General features: G+C 40.3%; 1 protein-coding gene and 1 long non-coding RNA gene across 4 annotated transcripts in view; both read left to right on the forward strand.

Moving 5' to 3' along the window:
- The window catches only part of LOC148426601 (integrin alpha-8-like), a 48,825-nt gene extending 34,407 nt beyond the window's left edge, over nt 1-14,418 (forward strand). For all 3 annotated transcript variants that reach the window (XM_088410205.1, XM_088410207.1, XM_088410206.1), the window contains 15 exons: nt 1,093-1,148; nt 1,516-1,673; nt 1,755-1,886; nt 2,034-2,101; nt 2,585-2,732; nt 4,013-4,105; nt 6,353-6,432; nt 6,784-6,864; nt 8,516-8,621; nt 9,452-9,610; nt 11,145-11,261; nt 11,331-11,444; nt 11,645-11,746; nt 12,014-12,136; nt 12,215-14,418. In XM_088410205.1, the coding sequence (XP_088266331.1) occupies nt 1,093-1,148; nt 1,516-1,673; nt 1,755-1,886; nt 2,034-2,101; nt 2,585-2,732; nt 4,013-4,105; nt 6,353-6,432; nt 6,784-6,864; nt 8,516-8,621; nt 9,452-9,610; nt 11,145-11,261; nt 11,331-11,444; nt 11,645-11,746; nt 12,014-12,136; nt 12,215-12,295 (1,618 nt within the window). In that variant the 3' untranslated portion in view covers nt 12,296-14,418. The remainder of the gene's footprint in view (nt 1-1,092; nt 1,149-1,515; nt 1,674-1,754; nt 1,887-2,033; nt 2,102-2,584; nt 2,733-4,012; nt 4,106-6,352; nt 6,433-6,783; nt 6,865-8,515; nt 8,622-9,451; nt 9,611-11,144; nt 11,262-11,330; nt 11,445-11,644; nt 11,747-12,013; nt 12,137-12,214) is intronic.
- A 112-nt stretch (nt 14,419-14,530) lies between these two features.
- The window catches only part of LOC148426602 (uncharacterized), a 30,297-nt gene continuing 28,456 nt past the window's right edge, over nt 14,531-16,371 (forward strand). Inside the window, exons 1-2 of the long non-coding RNA XR_015865083.1 lie at nt 14,531-14,592; nt 15,346-15,478. This is a non-coding gene — a long non-coding RNA (uncharacterized LOC148426602). The remainder of the gene's footprint in view (nt 14,593-15,345; nt 15,479-16,371) is intronic.

Raw genomic sequence — 16,371 nt, forward strand, 5'->3', positions numbered from 1 at the left:
CCCCCTTTTTTTTCTCAATATGCAAACAATGCATTCCACTTGATTTTTTTTTTTAAATAAGTTTGCAAAAATGGATCCAATCAAGTGTTTCATATTTAGCTTTTTTATGCTTATAAGCATGCATCCCCTAGTGACAGTGCCTGTTACTCGCTGTTCTTGTAAAGGCAAAACAGATTGAGGTTAGACAAATATCGGTCACAGTATTTAAAAAAAAAAAAAGTGGCTTATCTGATATTTTACAAGAGGAGATAGGCCATGGATGATGGATTGAGAATGAAGCTGTGGTGTAAAATGTCTTAAAGGTTCTCACCCATTAAATATATAACTTGGGGAGGGGGAGTTACAGTAAACATGTCTAATAATAACAATGTGTTTGGTCATAAATCACACGTGTTTTTGGGAACAATTCCATATTCTCTGCAGTCATGACTAAGAAAGTGCTAAGGCTGTTTGCTGCATACCCATATGTCGTACGATATGCCACACACATATTGCATATGAATCACATTGGCGCACACCCACCCAGATACTGCGCATACAATATAAAACACTTGCAATACTTAAAAAAAAACAGCTGGATAAATCAAAATAACTGCGGGGTGTTTTTTGTTTAAAGGGTCGTGTTTTACCACACGCATTAAAGCATCTGCGTTATACACATTTATTACATTCGGGAAATCCAGCTCATAATTGCTGAATTTGGAGTCAACTCACATGAGCTCAGTACATCATTAGAGATGTTGAAGTGAAACTAAACAAACTGTGCCTCGTGTTGAGCAGTTTTAATTCAAGAGTATCCCCACGCTTCCTTACATTACGGGACATTAGCAGCCCCTAATGTGGAGCTCACTTTACTGTTTCCTTGATATCAAAAGGCGATAACGCACACACACACCCACATACACACGTATCGACAAACACATAAATAGAGGAAATGCTCTACAGTTGCCCAGGCTCCCATGTCTGTTTGTCTAAAGAAATGCTCCCCGTGGAATTTACCGCCCCACAAAATAAATTACCTGGATTAAGTCCATTAGCTTGTCCGCATTGAGAACTATACGCAACATTAACTCTGCATCATTTATCTTGCAGTCTGAGAGTGGACGTGTGTGCAGAAGTGAGTGGTGTGGGCATCCCCAGTTCTGTGGGTAAGCACATTTGGACTCGTCTGTACCATTCAGATTTTATACATGTTGCATTTCATCACTGTTACCCATTTAAAAAAGGATTATACAGAGGGGTGCGAAACTAGGTTTACAGTTTGAATGAAATGATGCTTAATTATATGAGAAAAAGAAGTAGAATTAAAGTCTAGTGACATTATATTTGATCATTTTCACTTGATAAACCATTTTTATTGTAACAAATAGTTGTCCTTTTACAATTGACAGTTACATTGGCAATTTAACTATGACACCGTATACCTACTTTTGCACTCCCCTGTATATGCATTTTACTTTTTGAACCAAAGTACTAAATCAATTCCTGCATCCATCACAATCACATGCTCCTCAGTACTGAGAGCGGAGCTGCATTTGGATTGGTTGAAAGGTGTCCGAGGGGGCGTGAAGCGAGTCCTCTTCTTGGATAACCAGCAGGCTCAGCTTACCGGACTCCTAACGCTGGGCCACGACCATCCACAGGCCTGCCTCAACTATGGCATTTACCTAAAAGTGAGCAGAGCCCACTAGGGGCACTTTCAGACCACCTTGTCTCTCCAAGTTTCACTTTTTTTTTTTTTTTTTGTGTCACAGGAGGAAGATGAGTTCCGAGACAAATTAACTCCCATCACATTGGCTCTCAACTATAGCTTGGCTCCTCCCACTCAGGGCCAGACGCTCCCACCGGTCCTCAACTACTACAGCAGCACCTTTCTGCAAGAGCATGTATGTATGAACACAACAGCAGTGCTTTTTAACACATTTTATAACATTTTAATATTCAAAATAATTTTATTGGATCCTGATAGAGATTTACTGGGTTGCATCCAACGTAGTGCATTTATTTCTTCATAACAATGCTCTCCCTCTCAGGCCTATATTCTCCTGGACTGCGGCGACGACAATATTTGCGTCCCGGACCTTCAGCTCACTGCCAGCATGTAAGACGTCAACACAACAAAACACTAGTCAGAAAGAGACAAACCCAAGCCCAAAAGTCTGTCAGTCCTCAAACAATGAAAAAGTTTCACATCATAGTTGCGCATTGTCGTTGAGTCTACCATATGGGGCATGTATGTGGGAACCAGCTTTCTCTCTGCGGTGCTTCCAGACAGCACATCCATGGCAACATTATACAAACATCCTGTCGCCTACTACTGAATGACATATACAAGCTGAGGTCAAGGACATTTAAATCCGCAAATGCTTCACTTTTAAGACATTTATGTAAAAATAACCCAATTTAGGTCAATAAGGGACTGACCAGCTACTAGGGTCAGTTTGGCGCACCAAACTTTCTCAGTCTATCCATCTATCTATCCATTTTCTAGAGCCACTTATCCACATTTATGTTTCATGAAAATGATCCTTTTTTTTTTTTTTTCTGCATACATGGCCAAAAATACCCTTCCATTCCTCCACAGGGACCACTCCGAATTAGTGATCGGCGATGACAATTTGGTGATGCTAACCATAACTGCAGCAAACCGAGGAGAAGGAGCCTACGAGACGGAGCTACATGTACTGATCCCATCGGAAGCTGACTACATTGGCGTGGAGAGAAGAGTTGAGGTGAAATGAATAACACATTTGACACACACGCACATATACACTAAATCAAAGATCTGTCTACCCACGCTGATATTCTTAAAATACAATCCTCACCATGAAGCAATTGTCCCACAGTTACAGTGTGACGTCACTTCCTGTTATGTCGTGACCAGGTTTGTTTGGCCTGATTAAGGCGGCACTATCAGCTGTTTATGTTTCGCTGGCAAAGACCCAGAAAGCTTCCTTTTATGATACCCAAGTGGCATTAGCGGCCCCCAGAAATCGACAGGGTCAACTGCCCTGTGTAGGCGTGTTTACTTTTGTGTATGCGTGTGTGTGCGTGTCTACACTAATGAGTGGAATGGAGCTGCATGATGGATGAGGTTGTTACTGTCAGAGTATTCATCACATCCTTCTTTCCACCTCCTCTTTTTGCCCCCTACCCGCTGTTTGATGATGTTTCCCTCCCTTTTTGTTCCCTTGCCTCCTGTCGATAAGGTGCCTCATAGGCCACAAACTCTCACATACACTAAAAACACTTATGCTCACCCCTCCCAAAAATAGCAGTCACTCTTGTTTTCAGTTTTGAGTGAACTCTCACATCATTTTTGACTCTCTCTTGCAAATAATGTCACTCTTAGACAAAAAAGAATTGTTAAAGGGAAAAATATTGTTTTTCATGCTGTGTGTGAGAGGTGTGGTGGTGAGAGGGTTTTGGTGAATAAAAAATATTTGGGCCTGTGTTTTACAGTGTTGTAGTTATTTTTTGGGTGTAACCCAATGTGCGCTTTTTGGGGTGCATGTTAGGTTTTGTGTAAGTATGAGTTTTGGGGGTGTGAGAGAAAATGTTTGGGTCCATATGAGTTTTTTGTGAGAGGGTTTTTTGTGTTAATATGATTTTTGTGGAAAAAATTCTTGGTCTGAAATGTTTTTGAATGCATGTTTTTAGGTGTCTTTGTTTTTTTTTGTGTGTGTTTGATTTATTTATTAGTATGAGTAATTTTCTGTTGATGTTAGAGGTATGTCTTTGTTATAAAGTGTATGACAGCTTTTTTAATGTGTGAGAATTTTTTGCGCGTAAAAAAAAAGTGAGTACAAAAAAATTGCATATGATTTTTTGGGGCAAAGGTTTTTCGGTGTGAATATGAAAGGGTTTGGGGGCTTTAGTGTAACAAGGGGTTTTATTTTCATGTATGTAGAGTTAAATGCTATTTATGGCCTAAACGTCACCTCATACCCTGTATACCACTCTACTAAATCTCCCAACTCCCTTTTTGTGGTGTTTTTTCTTTTTCCTTCAGTCTCTGGCTCAGCTGAATTGCGAATACAAGATGGTGAATGACTCCAGGCTTGTGGTGTGTGACCTGGGCAATCCCATGGTGGCCCAAACTGAGGTGAGTGGATGCACTCTCGAAATCCATCAAGCTCTTTTGCCTCCAACACCTTTTGTGGACTGTCCCCGAAAAGCCGGTCCTGCATCTCCTCAGCTTTAATGCAGACTGATTGATTGTTTCCAATGGTTCGCGATCATCTCCTTGACCCTCATTCCATTCCACAAAATTTCATTCACCTTGACTCCGCTCACACGCCAACTGATCGTCCTGCATACCTGCGAGTTTCAGTTACCTCCTTGATGACTGACACATGCAGGGAGCCGTGGCTTTGTAAAATAGCGGATCTTCATTTCCTGCATGAATATATGCACATTAGCATGTGTGGGTGTCAAGGTGTAGAATCTTAGTGAAGGTGTCAACGGCAATGTGACACCTGGCATTGTTAGAAATCAATTACTGTATGTGGTCATGTTACACTGCTTGGGGAAGAAAGAGGTCTGCAAAATGTGTGTGTATATATATGTGTGGGGGTGCGGCCCAGCCGTCCAGATGAGAGTTATTAACTCTCCGCTTGCCCCCTCTTGATTCTCAGGAATCCACATGCTTGTGCCGAACATACTTGCATGCACCCCCATGCACATGCTTGCCTATAAAGTCTTGTCATCACTGGAGTTCAGTCGTTCCTTCTGCTTCATGTCACAGTAGCAAATCACCAAAAAAGGGCAATAGGAAGTTTGAATTAGTGCGATGAAATGCAAACGTAATAACCAAAAAGTAGACCTTTTCATTAAAATGAATTAGAAACACACAATGGCCGCAACATTGCGTATACCTGCACAATGTAAAGCTATCCATTACATGAGCGACAGTGCAGAACAAGAACAACTACGATAGTAGATATAGATTTATTGCTAATGTGCAAACTTGCAGCTCCTGTATCTGATCTGATTAGATTGTAGACCAGTTCAAGGTTTGGGTTGAATATATGACTTGGGGACAAGACAAAAGAATAAAAATTCAGTGCAATAGTGGTATATTTTTATTGTTATGTTTTATTAGCCAATCTATTTTGTTTCTTTATGTGAAACAAAGTCTGCAATCAAAATAGTTGTTGGCCACTTTACTGCGCTGCGAAAACATCAGTAAGATAATTGATTATTCAACTTTCCTCACATTAACAGAACGAAACCTAGTCATTCTTGCTCAAGTAGATTTTTTAGATGTCTACATAACACCAAAATGTTTTTGTCATACAGTTTTGAGGAGTTTTAAGAAATGTTGGACTAAATTTTGTCTTTCCCACTATAGAATAAGGTTATGTTTTCTCTTCTACTTAGTAAGTAGCACTAGTCTCATTTCTAATTATTAAAGTCTAATAAACTATTTAGTCATAATATATTGGAATACATGAAAAATCCAGAAGGGCTTTGCTAGGATAATGGATATAATTTGATAGTGGTTGTCTACTTATCCCTTTATAGTTCACTGCAAACATTCCTCTCTAAAAAACAGGTTTATGGTTTCATTTGTTGTGAGGTTTTGTAAATATGTATTATTCTTAATAATTATTTTTGCTGTCAACATCCCACCTCAGTCACCCAGTCAGCATTTTAACCAAAATAATTAGCTTTAATGTGGTACATCTTGAGCCATATACAAGCATTAAAATGACCTTGTGCAATTTCTCAAGCACCGAAGGGAGCAACATATTTTAAGGCACCTAAAATGAGCTTTTTGGATGCTGACAACAGATGCTCCGCCTCCGAGGAATAAAACGACAACGGTAAAGATTTAACAGCCGCTTTTAGCTCGGACCCGTGTGACGTCTTCGCTTTGACCGATGCATACCCGCTTGCCCTCTTTGGATCTTCAGCGCCTGGTTCTTCTCCTCCAGCCTCACTAATGCGTTCCATATCGACGGCCTCAAATCTCCATGCCCCCATGGGGCTTCTTCTTTTAGTCTGCTTGCTGTCATTTTCGTGACCATATGTCAGGCTTGATGTCCAGTGCAGGGCTCACGTGCATATGTGTACGTACACTGTTGGGTATTTTCACAATGAGCGCACGCTCGCATGTGTTTTGCATTAGAGGGCATCGGGGATTCACAAGCATCTTAGTGTGCGTCTTGTCAACACTACAAAGTACAAACTGGATCTTCTTCTTAAATAATAACAAAAGAATGACCTAGTTAATTGGCCCTTTCCTTTCCCATTAATGGACACCGGACTATCATGTGGCTTTTAAATGGACACATCCAATGCCTTTCTTCTTAACTCTCTTAAACGGACTTTTTTCTATTCTCCGCAGCTGTCTGTTGGTTTGCGGTTTTCTGTCCAAAGGCTTGAAGATGCTGGTCCAAAGATTAGCTTCGAGCTACAGATCCACAGGTAACACACCTACCATGAGTGACGCACATCCATAACCCATCACCGGTGCACTTTAAATACATTCAATACTGGACAAAAGGATGTTTGTCGAAGTACATGTTAGACTAAGAAAAAGCTGTCCACACATTCAATGTGTAGCTTTTGTGTAAATATCATCATTTATCACACACAGACAGTTGACTATGGGAAAGGCCCAATGCCATAGAAATTCACATTAGTTATACACGATGACAGAATACAATGATCGTCCAAGACATTCCTGTCACTTATACTAGGTCACAGTTTTACAGCATGGGGGGTTCTGGGTTTTATTTCCTTAACACCCACTGTGACTATTTACCCCCCACACAGCTCCAACAAAGACAACCCTGATAGCAACCCAGTCAGCCTGAATCTAGCCATCGTTGCCAAAGCTCAAATTGATTTACGAGGGTGAGTCCTTGCATTTTTTTTCTGTGTGTGCTTGGAGCTTTTTCGGTCTTGTTTTTTCCTCCAAAGAATAATGTGCATTATTAAAAAAAAAAAAAAAAAAAAAAAAAAACATCTGCTGTAATCATCTGCACATGGGTTTGTGAGCTCTGGGCATGCACACTGATATGCGTACAAAACATGCAAACTCTGTAAACTCCAAATCTATTTGCTCTCATCAGTTGAATCCGAAAAAAAAAAAAAAACAACCCGCAACAATAAGTGTTGTCAGCTGCCATCGTGCATCCGTTTAAAGTTTGGGAGAGCACCGTTCTTCGTCACGGACTGGACAGCAAACTTTTTGTTTTTACATATATGATGTGTTATTACAAAACCAGGCGTATGTCACGAAGATTAGTATTGGGTTGACAAAAATACAAATTTTCAACAGAGATGTCCATTTTGGGATTTCTTTCGTACACAACCGCCTTATGGTCTCTACTTTCATTTCCCATTTAATGTTACTGGTGGCCATGACAGTAGAGCAGGTTAACTGTAGCACATCCCAGTAAAGCTGTCAAAAAGCTGGAGATCCTTGCCTCTATTTTTTATCTATTTTTTTAATCATTATTTAGTAGAGCAGGTTAACTGTAGCACATCCCAGTAAAGCTGTCAAAAAGCTGGAGATCCTTGCCTCTATTTTTTATCTATTTTTTTAATCATTATTTAGGATATGTACTCAATGGTATAATATGACTTGAATCGTTTAAAGGATAAAAAAGTGCTGATGGAATTACTTTGGAAACCAAAAACAAAAAGTTCATCAATCCTGTTTTATAATCAAGATTCTTCAAAGTAGGCACCTTCCGTCATCTTAAGATTTAGATGATGTATCATGACCTGAAATGACTTTCACTTCACAGCTGTGAATTTTCAAGAGTTAAAGAGCTTGAAATGAAGCACATGATTTTAAAACTGTATGTATTTTGAACTTCATATACTGTATCATTTTCTATATGAGCAAATATGGTCAAATGCTTACTTTTATGTAAGGTTAAAAAAAAAAAAAAACATTTTTTCATCCAAGTTCATCCAGATCCGATCCAGATTGCACGTTTTGGCAGTGTGTTAAATGTAACACGGAAAATCCTGTTTAACATGTGCTCAACTGTTTATATCCCTTTCAAAGACGGTTCAATCAGGTTGTAATTTGTTGTGCTTATGTGAGATCCGAATAGCTTAAGAGTGGTAAATGTTTTGTGTGGATCCAGAATTTGTTCTAATTCAAAAAGAACCATATGTAAACATTTCACGCAATAGTTAGATTTTGTAGGTGACAACTGTTTACGTCCTGGCAAAAATCTGCACCGTCTGACTGTGCTTGTTTTATATTTATTGTCATCTTGAAAACACAACACAGCATATTTAAATGTGACCAGCTCTGACTACAGTTTACTTTAATTATACGCAAGTTGTGTGATTTAACTCTGGCTCCAGTACACGGCAATTACATGACAATAGTCAACCATTAAAAATCCGCCGTAAAAGAAGGCCCAACTCAACCCAGACATGCTGAAACCAATATCCGCTCCGATAGGCAAATCTAAAGTCATGTAACTGTTTCTTCATGAGCTCTTTCTCCCTCACTGAGTCATGCGTGTTCTGGCCTCCACAGGGTGTCTCATCCCTTTCAGGTGGTGCTGCCATTCCCACACTGGGAGCCCAAAGAGAAACCCGCCCGAGAAGATGATGTTGGTCCACAGGTGACGCACATCTATGAGGTAAACAGATGCAGCAACCTAACCTAGGTTGCGACAGGAATGCAACTTTCAAAATAGTAAAACGAGAATCCAAATATACTCAGTTCAAAGATGATCTGAGGTTTAATGAATGCTGTGAAAGCAGGGAGGCGAACGTGATTTTTCGACATGGGATAATTAGCAAGATGAAAAACAAGGTCAAAACGAGGTAGAGACTACAGATAGGAGGGAGGATGGCAGACAAACTGGCGACAGTTTACAATGAGGGTGTGCGTCCATGTGCTGTACATGTGATGTCTTTGGGTTTTAAAGGGCCCACTGCTTCATTGAACTAGAGCACTGCAGCGTCTGGCCGTTCCTGCAGCTGATAATGATTTTCATTGGCGGTACTTTTCCCGCTTGGCAGCTGCTTCTACTTAAAAAGGACAGTCCCACCCCCACCAGCCCCCCCCCCCCCCCCCCTTTTTTTTTTTTGCTCCTTGCGCCAGAATTCTTGCCCCGCAGCACCAGGATCATGTCCTGTTTGGATGACTTACCTCACTGTTAATGACCGTGTGTGCCCATGCGAGAATGTGTGAGTGAGTGGGAAGGTGGCTTTGTTGAATTGATGGTTCATTTAAGCTCCGAATTCGTTCCCCAATGCCAAGCATGGGCCGAATCTGTATTTTGTCTTGTATCTGTCTTTGAGACCCCATTGAGTGAAGGCCTATTAAGTGTTGCAATGTGTAGCCAAAAGCCCAGGTGGCCCGTGTCATCACGCCACAGTTATGATAACCCAATTATAGCAGATGGTCACTTGAGGCCCACGGCAATAAAACGACTAACTTCTCGACCACTTCTAACGTCTCCAGCTCCATAACTCGGGTCCCAGTAGTATTCGGGAAGCTGGGGTTGAGGTCGGCTGGCCTTCCCGCTTCCGTGACGAGAACCTGCTGTATGCAATGGAGATTACAACTGATGGGCCCGTAAGCTGTCGGACAAATAACAGCCTCAACCCACTTGGGCTGCAGGTAAGATTAAAGTATGCACATTCGACGGCCACTGCATATACATACAAACACATACAGTACATATGTAAACAAATAACAGTTTTGTGTATACAATAGTAAACAATATAGTTGAAAAAATACAACAACAATGCCTTGTATTAAGTTTAGTTTGTTCCTTTAGTTGTATGGCTGTCACTATCTAATCTTTGTAAAATCAGTTTTACTATTGATTATTCCATTGAACAATCAAGTTATCCCCTCCCTCCTCCTTTTTGTATATAAATTACTAAGGTTGATGTCAGTGGGTTTAAATAGTCATTATTTATTATATTCGATACATATGAATTTTTAGAAACCTACATATTTGCTTATGCTAACCAGTTAGCAATCACAATTAGCATTGACGCAGTTGAGTTGTCATATATATATATATATATATATATATATATATATATATATATATATATATATATATATATATATATATATATATATATATATATATATATATATGTATAATGTTATATTTACATTACACGTGTAATAGTGCATTTAAGTCAATTACAGACTATGCTTCAACAATCTTTCATGTGTAAACTTGAGACATAAGAGATACTTGTTAGCTATTATGAGGTCAGTAACTTCCTGTTATTCTTCTTTGTCATTATTTTCTTGACAAATAGACTGGGCACATTTCGTGCTTGTTTGCCCCCTTTTCGTTCAAATTTGAGCACCTAAAACAATAAATTGTTTGCAGTGACAGGTAATATTCTCAGCCCTAGTGCTTTTTGGGAAGTTCCATCTGCAAATATTGTCTTTAGTGTACTAAATCAGTAAGTTTTATTAAGCACACAAATAGCATCAGTCATTCAGCCACTGGGTGGTGCACCAAAACAAGCAATGGAGCCGAATGTCGATGTGTCACTATGTATAGCAATAGGAGAAGCGTATGAAAAATATACAGTACCTTAGCAAAGGCTCAGTAGCTGAAAAAGGCAACCAAAACATGAAAATTACCCTTAAAACAAAACTGAGTATTATCATCTTGGTAAAGGCAGATTTTCATATGGGATCTCCACAAATGGCATTTTTATAAATACTAATTATGGCGGATAAATGCCCCTAACTACTGGAAAAACATGCATACACTCAAACCACCCAGCATTGCTACTTGGAGCTTATCCATTTATCTATCGCTGCAGAATTTTTACCCATTTATTCAAGAAATTCACCCGTTGTTTTGTCTGTTCTCCGCCTTGTTTGCCAGCTGGCTCAAAAAAGAAGATTCTGCTTATTAGCAGAAATTACTGCTTAAGTATTTTCCTATGCACAATGATAGCATCTGCAGTGAAATTCCTAATGAAAATGTGCACAATTGCTTTTGCGTGCAAAGAACAATAGTACATACGAAAAAAAAACAACCAAGATGGCTTGTGACCTAATGAATGTTGTCATCAATCATACTGTCATTGTGATTTTTCTCTAGGGTTTTTATTCTTATTGTTTTATTTTTTTGCAATGTAAGCTTCAAACAGCATTTTCTCTGAATTTTTAGATTTCATCCCTCCAAGATACTCCTGAACTACTGGGCTTTTTAAGGAACACCAGCGCTCCTCTTCGCCGCCATAAACGTGCCGCTAACACTGCCCACAGTCACAGCGGTAAAACCCTGGTGAGAAACCCGCATTATTGTGCGACCTCTCCAGAATGTGACATGGGTTCACAGGTGTGTATTTTGCAGAACTGCACCAACATCTCCTGCCTGAGAATCACGTGCGTCGTGGGCCGATTGGATCGCGGCCAAAGTGCTGTAGTTAAAGTCCGATCCAGGCTGTGGGCGCATACTTTCCTGCAGGTCAGCGTCCGGTTCCACATCTTTACTTCATTAACCTTTTGTTTACTGGGCCCAGCTAGGTTAGCTGCGTAACGAAACCAAAAAAGTTGTAGTCACATCCGTGACCTTTGAAATACAAGCAGTCTTGTCAGTTCAGCCGATGTTCTTCGGCACGCTTCGTCATGGTCGTTGCTCAAATAACTTGCATATTTGTCCTGCAGCGGCGTAATGACCCCTACATTCTCAACTCGACTGTGACCTTCATGGTCCTGGCAATGCCTTATCGGGTCCAGCCCCCTACCCTGCCCCAACGCACCATCTCGGTAAGATTCAGGGAGATTTTGACTTTTGACAAATCTGGTTTATAATTTGCATCGGCTCCATTTTTTCACTTTGCATCTTGCCTGTTCTTCCACAGTGCTCACAAGTAATCACGGTTTTCCCTACAGTCCAAAAACAAATATGTTAAGTAGAGTGAAGACTTAAATTTCCTTTTAGGGGTGTCAGTATAAGTGGTCAGCTGTGATAGTAAGGGATAATCAATATTGAACATGGATGCTTGACTGTTGTGTTGAATGTGTTCCTTGTAGATGGGGACACCTGTGTTATGGGGGACACCAGATGTTTCCTTTGCCGTTCCACTGTGGGTCATCATCTTAGCCATACTGCTTGGGTTGCTAGTGCTGGCTGTGCTAACACTCGCAATGTGGAAGGTAGGTACTAAACACCTTTTCCAGCATCGGCATCTTTTGATCAGTACTATGATAAAGCATCGTCGTTTTTCCTCTCAGTGTGGTTTTTTCGACCGGGCAAGGCCACCAGCCGGGGACAACATCTCCGACCAAGAGCAGCTGACCTCAGGGGATGCTTAAAAGACACGTGGAACAGATTCTTATAAAGAGGAACGGTGGTTCTATGAGAAATGTGCACCTTCTGTCTGAACTGAATCCAACGTGAGATCTGGAGTTGTTGGACCTGACATGACTGACAGAACTTCTGCCTCGCTTGTTAATGAACTGGCCTGGGAGGAGCACTTTGCTTCAGTCTGCATCAGGCGAGGAACAAAGACGCTCGGCTTTGGCAGCACAAAAGCAAGCACACTTCAGAGGAAGACATTTTGGGTATTGTTTGTCTGTGGTGACAAAGGGGCACCACAGACCAACGTGAGGAAGTTTCTTCACATTTCCACATTATAAGAACTTAGGTGCACAGGTGAGGCACAGAGGGGTCTTGATCTGTGCTTATGTGAATGTGAGCTAATACACTCACCAGCCACAATATTGGGTACAACTGCACAATATTTGCTGAGGAGTACAGTGAAGAGCAAATAATTGTATATATTGTTAGTTTGATCATGAAAATGATATGAAAACTTTCATATCATTTCAATCATCATACATAAAAATAAATGGCAAGCAAATGGTTTGAAAAAAAAATGCACCAAAAGTAAGCATGTTCATGCACTTATGCCGAGGATGCTCTGTATCTTCCACTAGAAACACAACCTAAACTTAACCCCTCCTGAATATAGCAAAACCTAGCCTCTCTCTTCAACATACTTCCTTGACACAAATTACTACTTTCCTATAAGCTGGGACTTTGACGCCCTCTTGTGGCATCTCAAGAGTATCAGTGAAAGAAAACATCCATCCATCCATTTTCTAGAGCCGCTTATCCTCACAAAGGTCGCAGGCTCGCTGGCGCCTATTTCAGCTGGCTTCGGGCAGTAGGCGAGGGCCCTGAACTGGTTGCCAGCCAATCACACGGAGACGAACAACCATTCACGCACCCAATCACACATAAGGACAATTTAGTATGTCCAATTCACCTGCCATGCATGTTTTTTGGAGTGTGGGAGGAAGCCGGAGCGCCCGGAGGGAACCCACGTGGGCTCGGGGAGAACATGCAAACACCACACACAAAGGCCGGAGCCACGTGGATTTGAACAGGACCTTTGAACTGTGAGGCGGACATGCTATTCACTGACCCACCGAGCCACCCCGAAAGAAAACTAATACTGTAATTGAAAATCTTATTTCAATAAATGAATGGATGGACTGATAGTTACTTGTTACTAATCTTAGTACTGGTTAATGGTTGACAACGTTCTGAACCGTAAAATGCAAAGAAATATTTCTACTGTTGGCCTTGGGACACTTCCATTGTGCAGGTGTACCTAATATTGTGACTTGTATGCTTTGTGTGTTTCTATGTGTGCTTGTACTGTACATATTGTGTGTGCGTGGGTGTATGTGTGTTCATTGGGGGCTTTCCTTTATCCAAGGTTTTTTTCTGCATCACATGTGTCACACACATACAGATGCATTAACATGAAGGCACAAAGCAAAGTGTGTATTTATGAATGTATGTGCAATATTTGAACATTGCGTGATACTGAAGCTTGTTTACACTGGCATTACTTTATCAGAGCTTAATAGTGTATATGTATATACTGAAGTTGTGGTGAGTATAATAGATTTTAGTTTTGCTTTACAACAAAACAGTTGTCTTGACTGATTTGCGCCACAACAAATAATGTGAGGTGCAAAAGAAATAGCATATAAAATGGTCTCCGGAGGTTTCAGTAAACGTACCGCCTCACTAACTCAAGGTTTGCTGGTTTCCGACTTTACCTACAGTAACTGCTGCAATGAAACATTTCAACACTTAACATGGTAAACCATGTCTGATGATTGAATTGTGTGTGTAATGGTTTCATAGTGTTGTATGTTATACACACATGGGGTAGTATCACATATTGTAAGCAGCACCCAAAAATTGGAAATTCACCCGGTATCATGTTTGAGTCATTGTAGTTGAACTTCTCATTTAGCTTCACAATTTATTCAAAAAAACATATTGTACCTTATGTGTGGCTGTTGATGTTTTTTTTTAATGTTAACGTTGAATTCTGCGGTTGATTTGAGATCCAGTTAAAATGTGTTGGTTTGTAAATGGGAAATACAGAGAATAAATATGACGCCAACGACTTTTATTATGAGTTTTTCGTTTGTACTGTCAATTTTGCCTGTCAGCTGAGTGTTCCGTTTCACGCCGGCACCTACACTTTTGAGAAAGATCTCTTGCTCCCCCTTGTGGTAAAAAGAAGAAATGAAAAGCACCCCTGGGGTTTGAAGAAGACTAGTGAGGATGAAGCATTTCCCTCTAGGTAACACGTCCGTAAATAGAACTTACAAAAATAATACATTTTCAATGTTTTTTCCATTAGCTAGATGTGATGTTAAACCCTAAGTGGTTTGGCAGCGCTCAAGTACACTAAAAGGAAGGCTTTGCATTCAATCGCTCCATTGCACTGTGAATCAGCAGTTTCATACGCAACACGCCATTTTGACTGTTGACTATTTATTTATATGTTCATTTATGAGGTTATTTTTTGTTTGTTTGTTTGTTTTGGGAGTGCGTGTGAAAGCCATAATTTGTTACTTTTCAAAAAATAAAATTAATCATAGGTATAAATAAGTTAAATTGTTCTAATCACTATTGATCAAAGGCTTGTCGCAGATGGCGTTAGCTCTTTAGCTAGGTTATCGCAGCACCTGCTGTCGGAAAGTTGCTTACTCCGTTTTTTTTTTCTTCTTCTTCTCCACTTCTTTGGTTCCACATACAGTAAGCAAAAGCCAAGGACAAAGTGTTGCTTGTTGAGGAAAACTCTAGCAATAGATGCCATTTTAACGCGAGTCATTGTGTTTTATTTCGAGCGAGTGAAATTTAAACACACAAGTCTTGTATTTTTGTTCAGTTGTGAGTGAGCTTGACTATCGTCAAACAATTATATTTTTTTATCGAATAAATGCGTCATTGTCCTTCAATGTTTTTGTGGTACTGAAGCCAATGAGCCATTTCCAAGGTGTAATTGTAGTAGTATAATAGGTTTAACCAACTATCCTATTTCCTTTTGTAGTTTTCACTCCCCGTGGCAAAATGTACTCAGCTCCAGCAATATCATCATCATCATCATAAATCTCCCCGAAATCTGTTCAGCATATCCTATCATGTAAAACATCGTTGTACTTTGCGCTGCTCGGATACAACAGGTGAGTACAATGGCATGGTATGTTGTCGTGCTATCATGTAAAAATTATCATGAATGTTGGCTGTTACAATTTACAGTTTACCATTTCGTTCTTTCAGTTCGTTAAGTTAATTTGATAAATTATGTTTCTTCTACGGTGTTTGAAGCTCTTGTTCCATGTTTAAAACTCCTATCCCACAGAGGGGCAAAAGTTGGATAATATGAGTGCATGTACTGGCTCTAAAGATTTCATCAGGGGTCGTTCAAAGTCATCAACGTTTGCCAAAATGTCATCAAAGGTTACCAAAAGGTTTCCAAATGTTTGACATAGGTTTATGCTCCTGTTGCAAAGAAATTTTAAAAGCCCCTAGCCCAATGAGGGGAGAATGTTGGCGAGTGTCGGTGAAGGTAGCAGCTCGTTTGGCCTCGTCAGGATTCGTTCAAGGTCGCCAATGTTTGCCAACATGCCGCTAGAGGTTGCCCAAAGGTTTGTCAAACTTACAGCAACAGTTTTAACGTTTTTTTCCTGCTCTTGTCGCAGGGTCATTTTGAACTCTTTCAAAATTCCTTGCGTCAAGCGCAATACAGGTGAACTTTGGTGAGCTTGAACGCACCCTGACAAAATGAAAAAGCCTCTACATTCGCAGACACTAATGTTTAAAATTTCCTCACGACAAGAGCATAACAAGCAAATGTTTGGAGACCTCTGGAGACATTTAACGTGGCTGACATTCAACGAATGCTGAAGAGAGCAAAAGAGCTGCTACCTTTGCAGACAATCATCAACATTTGCTCCTCTCCACTGTGAGACGAACATTTGCCAGTGTCCGTAAAGGTAGCGGCTTTTTTCATCTTGTCATAGTTTGCCCAAGGTCGCAAACGTTCGGAAGATGTCGCCAGTGCTGCTTTTGTCGC

The sequence above is a fragment of the Hippichthys cyanospilos genome, chromosome 3 (genome assembly GCF_059441005.1).
Source record: "Hippichthys cyanospilos isolate Australia breed blue-spotted pipefish chromosome 3, RoL_Hcya_1.0, whole genome shotgun sequence".
Lineage (NCBI taxonomy): Eukaryota > Metazoa > Chordata > Actinopteri > Syngnathiformes > Syngnathidae > Hippichthys > Hippichthys cyanospilos.